The sequence below is a fragment of the Balaenoptera physalus genome (genome assembly GCF_965194825.1).
Source record: "Balaenoptera physalus genome assembly, chromosome: X".
Classification (NCBI taxonomy): domain Eukaryota; kingdom Metazoa; phylum Chordata; class Mammalia; order Artiodactyla; family Balaenopteridae; genus Balaenoptera; species Balaenoptera physalus.
This window is the reverse complement of record NC_138903.1, coordinates 121,576,601-121,587,455: the sequence shown is the minus strand read 5'-3', so window position 1 is coordinate 121,587,455 and position 10,855 is coordinate 121,576,601. Positions and strand designations below refer to the sequence as shown.

The 10,855-nt window shown below is 47.6% G+C and overlaps 1 protein-coding gene across 10 annotated transcripts in view; it reads left to right on the top strand.

The window, feature by feature from the left end:
• The first annotated feature begins 7,406 nt into the window (after positions 1–7,406).
• Positions 7,407–10,855, top strand: part of ATP11C (ATPase phospholipid transporting 11C (ATP11C blood group)) — a 172,983-nt gene continuing 169,534 nt past the window's right edge. For all 10 annotated transcript variants that reach the window (XM_082445244.1, XM_082445251.1, XM_082445249.1 and 7 more), the window contains exon 1: positions 7,407–7,579. In XM_082445244.1, the coding sequence (XP_082301370.1) occupies positions 7,553–7,579 (27 nt within the window). In that variant the 5' untranslated portion in view covers positions 7,407–7,552. The remainder of the gene's footprint in view (positions 7,580–10,855) is intronic.

Here is a 10,855-nt window from a genome sequence, read left to right as displayed (position 1 = left end):
ACTATAAGACACTGACGAAAGAAATTAAAGATGATACAAACAGATGGAGACATATACCATGTTCTTGGATTGGAAGAATCAACATTGTGAAAATGACTCTACTACCCAAAGCAATCTACAGATTCAGTGCAATCCCTATCAAACTACCACTGGCATTTTTCACAGAACTAGAACAAAAAATTTCACAATTTGTATGGAAACACAAAAGACCCCGAATAGCCAAAGCCATCTTGAGAAAGAAAAACAGAGCTGGAGGAATCAGGCTCCCGGACTTCACACTGTACTACAAAGCTACAGTAATCAAGACAGTATGGTACTGGCACAAAAACAGAAATATAGATCAATGGAACAGGATAGAAAGCCCAGAGATAAACCCACGCACATATGGTCACCTTATCTTTGATAAAGGAGGCAAGAATATACAGTGGAGAAAAGACAGCCTCTTCAATAAGTGGTGCTGGGAAAACTGGACAGCTACATGTAAAAGAATGAAATTAGAACACTCCCTAACACCATACACAAAAATAAACTCAAAATGGATTAAAGACCTAAGTGTAAGGCCAGACACTATCAAACTCTTAGAGGAAAACATAGGCAGAACACTCTATGACATAAATCACAGCAAGATCCTTTTTGACCCACCGCCTAGAGAAATGGAAATAAAAACAAAAATAAACAAATGGGACCTAATGAAACTTCAAAGCTTTTGCACAGCAAAGGAAACCATAAACAAGCCGAAAGGACAAGATGAAAAAAAATGGGAGAAAATATTTGCAAATGAAGCAACTGACAAAGGATTAATCTCCAAAATTTACAAGCAGCTCATGCAGCTCAATATCAAAAAAACAAACAACCCAATCCACAAATGGGCAGAAGACCTAAATAGACATTTCTCCAAAGAAGATATACAGATTGCCAACGAACACATGAAAGAATGCTCAACATCACTAATCATTAGAGAAATGCAAATCAAAACTACAATGAGGTATCACCTCACACCAGTCAGAATGGCCATCATCAAAAAATCTATAAGCAGTAAATGCTGGACTGGGTGTGGAGAAAAGGGAACCCTCTTGCACTGTTGGTGGGAATGTAAATTGATACAGCCACTATGGAGAACAGTATGGAGGTTCCTTAAAAAACCAAAAATAGAGCTACCATATGACCCAGCAATCCCACTCCTGGGCATATACCCTGAGAAAACCAGAATTCAAAAAGAGTCATGTACCACAATGTTCATTGCAGCTCTATTTACAACAGCCAGGACATGGAAGCAACCTAAGTGTCCAACGACAGATGAATGGATAAGGAAGATGTGGTGTAGTGAGGTGGATGGACCTAGAGTCTGTCATACAGAGTGAAGTAAGTCAGAAAGAAAAAAACAAATACTGTATGCTAATACATATATATGGAATCTAAAAAAAAAAAAAAAAAAGGTTCTGAAGAACCTAGGGGCAGGACAGGAGTAAAGACAAAGACATAGAGAATGGACCTGAGGACACAGGGAGGGGGAAGGGTAAGCTGGGATGAAGTGAGAGAGTGGCATGGACTTATATATATTACCAAATGTAAAATAGATAGCTAGTGGGAAGCAGCCGCATAGCACAGGGAGATCAGCTCGGTGCTTTGTGACCACCTAGAGGGGTGGGATAGGGAGGGTGGGAGGGAGACGCAAGAGGGAGGAGATATGGAGATATATGTATATGTACAGCTGATTCACTTTGTTATACAGCAGAAACTAACACACCATTGTAAAGCAATTATACTCCAATAAAGATGTTAAAAAAAAAAAGCAGTTGGGATGAAAAAGGAAAAAAAAAGTTAATTATAAGACTTGTAAAGAGGGGCTTCCCTGGTGGCGCAGTGGTTAAGAATCTGCCTGCCAATGCAAGGGACACGGGTTCGAGCCCTGGCCCGGGAAGATCCCACATGCTGTGGAGCAACTAAGCCCGTGCGCCACAACTACTGAGCCTGAGCTCTAGAGCCTGCAAGCCACAACTATTGAGCTCACGTGCCACAACTACTGAAGCCTGCGTGCCTAGAGCCCATGCTCCGCAACAAGAGAAGCCACGACAATGAGAAGCCCACTCACTGCAACGAAGAGTAGCTCCCGTTCGCCGCAACTAGAGAAAGCCCGTGCACAGCAACGAAGACCCAACACAGCCAAAAATAAATAAATAAATAAATTTATTTATTTAAAAAAAAAAAAAGACTTGTAAAGAGAAAAAATAGAAGTCCATTATCCCATTCTTCTCCATTCTCAATTCGTACTCCTAGAGGCAAGCACTATTCATTATTTTAGCTGTTTCTTCTGGTATTTACCACATTATTTCTAAATAAAATAACTACAGTGACATATTTTGACTTAATGACTTCCTATTTGGGAAGATAAAGATTTAGTCTTCTTATGCCACATCCTCTCCAACCTGTTCTCTATATTCCTGATATAGTTTAGGAGGATGTAGAATTCTGAATCAGAAATCATCTTCTCTGAATCTTGGAGGCCAAAATATATCCCAGTGAATTCACTGTAGTTCGTAGTGATTGCCTTTTCCCTTCTCCTGAAATAAAATACCCCATCCTTTTAACAATCAGTTCTAGAACCGTGCGTGCCTTTGATATGATTACTAGAATACACCTACTTCCCCTTTTTGAAAAGCAAAATGATATTAGATCATCCACAATCCCCTTGGACGTCTGTTCTCCATGATTACTAACCTCATTTGTCAGTACAGTACCCTCGGTGTAATTAATATGGGCTATTTGGAGCACTATAACAGGGAGCCCTGATCTCATCTGACAAAGTGACATTTAAGCTGAGATCTGAAAGATGAATAGCAAAGGCTGTGAAAGCATTCCCGCAGAGATGGCTGCAAGTGCAAAATCTGTCAGGGCAAAAAGAACTTTGGGAACTCAAGGGATAAAAGGTGGCCAGTGGAGTGTAGCTTGGTGAGTAAGGGGGAGAGAAGGCTCACCGGAGGCTAGAGAGGAAGGTAGCAGTCAGAGAATTCAGAGCCTTGTAGCTGAGGTTAAGGCAAGATTTGGGACTTATCCTAAAAGCAATGAGAAGCTACTGAAAAGTCATAAGCAGGGGAGTGATTTGATCTGATTTGTCTTCCAAAGACTACTGTGGTTGCAGGGTGGGGAATGAATCGGAGAGGGCCAATAGTTAGGAAGATATGGGTAAAACTGGTTTTAAATCAACATTAAGGCCAGCTTTGTAAGGGAGAAAGAAATTTCAAATGGGCAAAAGGTAGTCTTATGAGGTATTTGGGGGTTTTTTGTTTTATTTATTTATTTATTTATTTATTTATTTATTTATTTATTTATGGCTGCGTTGGGTCTTCCATTGCGGCGAGCAGGGGCTACTCTTTGTTGCGGTGCGCGGGCTTCTCATTGTGATGGCTTCTCTTGTTGCAGAGCACAGACTCTAGGCATGGGCTTCAGTAGTTGTGGCACGTGGGCTCAGTAGTTGTGGCTCACGGATTCTAGAGCACAGGCTCAGTAGTTGTCGCACATGGGCTTAGTTGCTCCGCGGCATGTGGGATCATCCCAGACCAGGGCTTGAACCCGTGTCCCCTGTATTGGCAGGTGGATTCTTAACCACTGTGCCACCAGGGAAGTCCTTATGAGGTATTTTGAAAGGTCAGCGGAGACCTTTGAATTTCTTCAACTTGCTGATGGCCGTGATAGAGATGCTGATATAACATTATAGCTTCAATTTTTTTTCTTTCTTTCTTTTCTTAGTATTAGACGGAGGAAGTGACTCTTCCTTCTCATCATTCCCCTCCTGCTAGATCCCTGAATTGCTGATCAACCAATTGATCCCAGAAGCAATTTGCTCCCCTCCTTCCCAAGCACGGACTGATGAATCCGGTGCCCTAGTGGGTGTTCTGCCCATTTCCCATGGTGAGATTTCTGAGGGATTGAGGTAGGAAGGTAGGAAAGAGCAAGGGGGGTGATAGAGAAGAAGGGCTTCCGAGGGGCTTGCACAGAAATAGGGCAGCAGGACTGAAATGGTCAAGGAACACTTTCCCTTCCCTTTCTGAGACAGTACAAGTTATATCTAGTCAAGACGGTAATAAGGACAGAAGACTGCTTCCTCTAAACTCCTGCCTGCAGGAACCTGGGGCTTCTACTGCAGTCAGCTGATGCACCACAAGAGTTGGTGTTATATACCAAGGGGTCTGACAGTTTAGACAGGAGGAAGTCAGTTTTTGCAGTTCTGTTTATGGAACCTGCCAAATGAAGATGCTGGGTGATGGTCCACTTTTCATAGCCATTGACAACAGCTTTCTACAACACCTGGGTTTTCTTTGGAAGCTGTGAAGAGGCACTGAAAAGAACAAAAATAATTTCTTCTTGTCTAAAAAAAAACACCTCACAAAGGAAAGTAATTCTAAAGGATGTGTGTGAGAGTAACTCTAATTCAGGTTGAATTTGGATATGGAAAGAAATTACCTTGCACAAATTTCATGTTTTGCTGAGCATATTTGATTTATGTGGAATTGCATTTTTATAGTCAAGCAAATTAATCTGGACCCAAGAGTATAGGTGTTGCCATGAAATAAATTAGGAGGACAGAGAGATGGTGAAATTACAGTAACAAATGAAAATATGACCAACAATGCTGCTGTATCTTGGGAGATCCTAAAAGCCTTGCTTTTAAGCTGGGCAACATGGCAATGGCATGTGAGAAAATACACAATGGTGTGTCAGAGAATACTGAAAAACAATTTCCAGTTCTCTAAATTTTTTTAAGTTGATCTGTTTGAATCTATAAGCTAAGTACATTTTTTCCATTTATTTAACAAAGTTGAATATGGAAAGATATTACTTATTGTTTATTAGTAAGCACTTGCATCCCCAAATGTCTAAATTCATTTTCTATTACCAATTTTATTGATAAGGATGTATTTTATTGATAAGGATTCTAGACTTATGCCTAGAACAAATGGCAATATGCTCTTCCACCCCCAAATTCCAGTCAGTGTCTAGAATAGTGCCTGCCACATAGTAGGTGTTCAACAATTAGTGAATTAAATTACGTTAGTCGTTCTGCTCAATAAAAGTAAAGCCAGAAAATACACTTTTTCTATTTGAAAATAAATCTTTTAAAGAGTAGAGAGCAAAACCTTAGATCCATTTTTCCAATAAAATAAAATATCCTAATATCTGCCTAACAGACATCTAACATAAATCTTAAAAATCACTAGATACAGCCTTAAGTGTGAGTAAACACAAGGAACCATCATAGGGAAAGAACTGGAAACGCACGGTTTTACTTCTTGGCAATTAGGACAGTTTGGGAACATACCTTAAGTCTCCTGCGTTTGCACTTCAATGAGGATGGGCTACTCGTGGCTCACACTATCAAGTGCAAACTTCTAGGGTGTTTCTGAAGATCCTTTTGGGTTTTAGAGTTCCTCCGGGCCGTGCCCTCCCACACATGCTGGGCGTCTGCCAAGACGGTGTGTTCTTTTTCTTAGATTGTCCGGCACTTCCTCACCGACCTCTCCCTCCACCCTGGACTTTGCCCACTGCGCTCCTTCTAAAGCCTTCTCACATTGCAGGGTCCAGTTTAACCTCCAGCGCTTTCGAGAAAGCTTCCCAGACCCCCTTTGCAGATGCACTCGCGCTCTCAGCACTTGGCACTTCTAGTCTAGCAGCCATTACTTTCTAACCTGTTGTTTTGGCACGTGGGTAGCCCTGACCAGAGCGCGACACCTCCCCCCACTCTGGGGAGGTCTTTTAAGAAGTCGCCGTGTCCAGCCCTTAACACAGCCTGGTGCAAAGAAAATGCCCAGGAAAGGTCTGTTGAAATGAACCCCAGAGGGGAAAAGGAGAAGCGCTTGCGCCCAGCAGTAAAGGCCCCTCACGACCCAAGGGGAGGCCCGCGGTGTAGCTGGCCCCTGTCCCCAGCGGCACACTGGCAGGAGAAGGTGGCACGGTAGAGGCTCGTGGAGATGCCCCTGAACTTCCTTTACTTATTTCTTCTTTACTTTTTCAGAGGAATCTGAACGTTCTGCTCTAACAGCCTCGGGGCACGCCGTAAAGGGCGGTGCAAACCGGGCGACGTGGGGTTGGGACGGCCAGTCTCGTGGCAATTCTAGCCTCGGCTTTCATATGTAGTGTTTAAAGTTTCGCAAATTCCAGTTCTAAACTAGGAGCCGAGGGTGTAGAGCGTTTCCCGGTGCACAATTTTTCGCGTCCTAGGGAAGGCTCCGGGCATTCGGGGCTTTGCCTCACGTATCCTTTTCACATTTCCCACCGCGGGGAATCTACCGAGCGCTCCTGGCCTCCACTTCCAGCCCGAGCTGAGAACCGCGGCTCGGCCCAGCGGCCTCAGCCGCTTCCTCCTTCAACCCTCTGGGCAAATCCCGTGCGGGCGTGTGGGGGAGCTCCCAGCCCGCAGTACTAGGCGGAATAGGGGCGCGGCGGGACTACAACTCCCAGGCTGCTCTGGGAGAAGCGAGGGGGAGGGGAATAGAGGGAGGAGTTTGGGGAAGGGGGGGTTGTCAGGGAAATCCCGCCCCGCTGCACAGCAGCAACGACACAAAGCCTGACTTTACAACCTAATAGAGAAAGTGGAAGTGAGACGGTTTAGGTGGGGAGACAGGACGAGAGAAAGAACCAGAGGAGGGAAAGCCGCGTAGGTGGGAGCGGAGCGAAGCGAGGGTAGTGGGGAGACCCGCGCCTTTCCAGATGAGGAGGGGGTGGCTTTCATAACTAATCCCCCCGCCCGTGCCCCGCCCCGCTCCGCCCCGCCCGCGCTGGGGTCTCCACAGCGCCCTGCCGGTCCCGGCTCCTCGCGGAGACCCCGGCTCCGCCCCGCCGGGAAGCGGGGAGCCCGGCTGCCTGACGGGTTCGGGGCGGGCCGGCAGGCTGCACCGTGGCTCCCCAGCCCGGGTGCGAGACGAAAGCGCCGGGCGGGCGACGCGGCTGCCGCGGACTGAGGAGGGGCTGCGAGCGAAGCGGTGCGGCGGACGAGTTAGGGCCGGGGCAGGGCAGGCTGTGGCTCCCGCCCGAGCCAGGGGAGTAGTTTCGGGCTGAGGCGAGGTGAGGCGCGGGGCGCCTCGGGAGGGTCCCCGGTGGCCGCGAGCGGGGCGGAAGCACGCGGACTGGCCGCGGGGAGGGCGGGCTGTGGCTCCGTGCCGGGGAAGAGTGCAGACGGCGGGGTGCCGAGCCCGGCGCTGGTGGAGAGATCGGGGCGCCCCCCCTCCCTGCAGGAGGAGCCTAGCGCTCCTCCGCCATCCCTCCCCTGCGCGCTCGGCTCGCTTTCTCCGCGGGCTGCTGCGGGAGCGGCGGGGCCGCCGTCCCCGGGACGGGCGGGGCGGGGGCGGGCGGTGAGTGAGGCGGGCGGGGGCCGCGGGTGCGAGGGCGCCGGGGGGCGGGGGGAGTGCGGAGAGCAGCGGAGGGCGGGCGGGTGGCGGGGCAGCCAGCCTCGCCGTCCGTTTCGCGCCGCCGGCCCACGCCGCAGTGTGTGTTGTGGACGGCACCTTCTCAGACAGCCCAGTAGAGCCCAGCTCGGCGCCCGGCAGCCTTCGACGCGATGTTCCGCCGGAGCTTTAACCGTTTTGTAAGTACACTCCCTGCGGCTCCACGCGTGCCGGTTTGCTTGCTTGCCGGCCCCTTCGCGCGGTCCCTCAGAACAATTTTCTGAGGGGATGACTGCATCTCTGGGAGAAACCACCACCACCCGTTTTTACATTTTAACTGAAACACGCTGCCCAGGCGGCCAGGGTGGGAAGGCAGGTAGGGCTCTCGGAGCAGCCCCCCACCCCGCCCCCGACCCCAGACAATTTATCCGGAGCTTTCCGGGGCTGTTACAGACTCTACCTCGGACGGGGGGGGCCACCCTTGGGCTGGATGGGGAGGGGCCCGTGGAGGGACCGACCCAGGGGCCCCTTGGTTTGCCAGTTAGTCGAAGATGGCGTTTTATTATCAGGGAGGTTGCTTTCTTTTGTTTCCTCTGCCACGAGCACATGGAGGTAAACCTAGACCTGTCACCGTGGCCCAAAAAAGACCTGGGGGCTGAAGGGTGGGAGGCTGGGGCCGGCCTCAGCCTTGCCCGGGGCTCGGCCGGCTGCTGACCCGAGGCCGGGCAAACTTTGGGGACCCAGCCTAAGCCTCTCACCTTGAGGGTATAATAAAAGCGAGGGTGATCGTCAGGGTGGGCTGGGTGGAGGTGGAGACGCGAGGAGACTGCGCCGCCGCTGCCGAGCGCCGGGTCGGAAGCCTCGCCGAGCCCCGAACACCCCAGACATTGACCCAGGGGAGAAGGGAGCTGCGGCTGGACTCCTCCGTCCACGTTGACCCCCTCCCAAATCCCCAGAAAAGGGAATTTCATTGCCGAGGGAGTTTGGCACCGGGACAAGCGATTTCTGGCTACTGACTTTTTTGAGTAATCTGTTTACTCCTGGAGGGTACCTTAAGAATGGAGTAAAACCGGGACCATTTACTTCTGTGCTGCTATTTGTAGCAACTTCCTTAATTGCAAGATGAGGTGGCGGGAATAGAATTTTATTTCTGCCAGTGATGTGAAAGAAAGGGTTCGTCTGTAAATTTTCATTTTTCTGTCCTTAGGAAAAATGGTTGAGCGCTGTGAGCGCCCACCACCCCCCTTCCGATGTCTGTTTGAGAACTTGTCGGTTTGGCTCTTTTCCTGCGATTATTCCTAATCGAAGCGTTGCTAGCATTTTTCATGCGTCGGATGAATTTACTCTCATGTTTTTCTGCGCTTGAAACTTTCCCAAATGTACCCTGGCTAAATGAAATAATTGTACATCCCATTTTAGAATGTTATTATCACAATAGTGCTATGTTAATGTTTTTCTAAATGTTTACCTCACCCAGAAGCCGTGTCTTATGAAATTGGAGCAGGTTTACCTGTGGCACAGAGCAATAGAGGTTGTGCATATCAGGATTTTGAAATCCGTAAGAATTGGATTGTACTGGATGCTTTGCTAAAGCAAGTGACTAAAATTGGTTTCTCACATTTAGCCTGAGAAGGTAAAAGAGCATTGTACTTCACAGTTCTATTTCACATAGATTCTTGTGATCCTGGAGTGTTGTTTGGGGGTGACAAAAAGGGAACGGTGACAAAGAGGACTAATTGTAATATTTGGGAAAAGGATAATCTTTTCAATGGCTCTCTTATACTGGAAAACAACTGGCCTCTGGTTCATAATAAATTCATTAGCTCAAAATTGAGATCATTTGAAACCAAACAACCCAAGTATCAGTCTAAAAGCCCCCTGTGCTTTTTTGCTTAGCGTGATCTGCGTTGTATGAGTCTGGTAATGAAGCAGTGCTGGCCCAGGAAGCTAGGGCATGCAGTAGAATTTGCAGCAGTTGTTGAGGTGCCAGCCTGCAGGTTTGAGGCTAGTACTTTGCATCCCCGTCCAAGATCTCTGCAGAGAATCACTTACGCTCACACTGAAATGAGCTTTGACCTCATTGTTTCGGCTGGAATGCCCAGCTGCTCACATTTTCCTGCGCAGCCAGGACTATGGTTAAGTCTCCAGCATTTGTACCAGTGCAGTAAATTGAAGGCTTCTCAGGAGTTGTATCTGAGCCCTAGGCCTAGGGCAAGGAATTAATCTGCAAACCCTTGGACTGAATGTGAAACATGCTATCAAATACTCATTGCTAAAGAATGACTTCAAAAAAAATTTTTGGTGGTGGGGGGCAGCAAATTGTAGCTCCCCTAATCAGTGAGCCAAACGCTGTCCTCATCTTTAGCCTGGTAGAGATTGAGGAGCACTCCCATTTACATCACTGGAAGGATACAGTTAAAGATTTAGGTTGGACTTGGCCTTGCACAGCAATGTACATGTAGTCTAAGTTGTGTGCTTTTATATTTCAGAGATGGGGCTGTGAATTCCTTTCAAAATTGTGCGTTTGTGTGTGTGTGTACCTGTATGTATGTGAAATTGACTTTGAATGTGACATAAATTACAGGGGTGTTGCTTATAGTTCTTGGTCGCTGAAAACTAGATACTAAGTGTTAGGACAGGGCTTTACGTTTTAAGCCTGACATGGGAAGTAGTATCAACTTCTATGGCTCAGTAGTGTTTGCTGAATCATTTAAAAAATGCCATTTATTTCCCCAGGTTCTCCAGTTTCAAGCTAAACGAAATAGTGATTCATTGTATTTTTTAAAGACATGGCCTTGACGTCTTTGCCATTAAAAATTGTCTTCTTTCCTTTCTGATGAATTAGGACTTTACTTTTGACAGTTTTGAGGTAGAAAGAAATTGGTGGATTTGGTGTAGGATTTTCGGATTTAGGTATGTAGGGGGTGTCTTAAAAGATTTAAGAGTTGGATGTCTACAAGTACAATAAAAGCACCGTCTGTTCCCAGTCAACATCTCCATTCTCCATTCTCCATAAATACAATGAATAAATAATAGTAGTTTTGTCTATACAATTTATTTCCTTTAAAAGCATGTGGTTTTTTTTAGAAGGTTTTTTTTTTTTTGGCTGCGTTGGGTTTTCATTGCTGCGCGTGGGCTTTCTCTAGTTGCGGCGAGCAGGGGCTACTCTTCGTTGCGGTGCGCGGGCTTCCCATTGCGGTGGCTTTTCCTGTGGAGCACGGGCTGTAGGCGCACCGGCTTCAGTAGTTGTGGCTTGCGGGCTCTAGAGCGCAGACTCAGTAGTTGTGACGAACGGGCTGGGCTTAGTTGCTCCGCGGCATGTGGGATCTTCCCGGACCAGGCCTCAAACCCGTGTCCCCTGCATTGGCAGGCGGATTCTTAACCACTGTGCCAGGGAAGTCCCTAAAAGCATGTTTAATTGGAAGTCCGGGCTAGTTGAGACTTAAGGGTCAGGGACTTTTATGTTATTTTGTCTT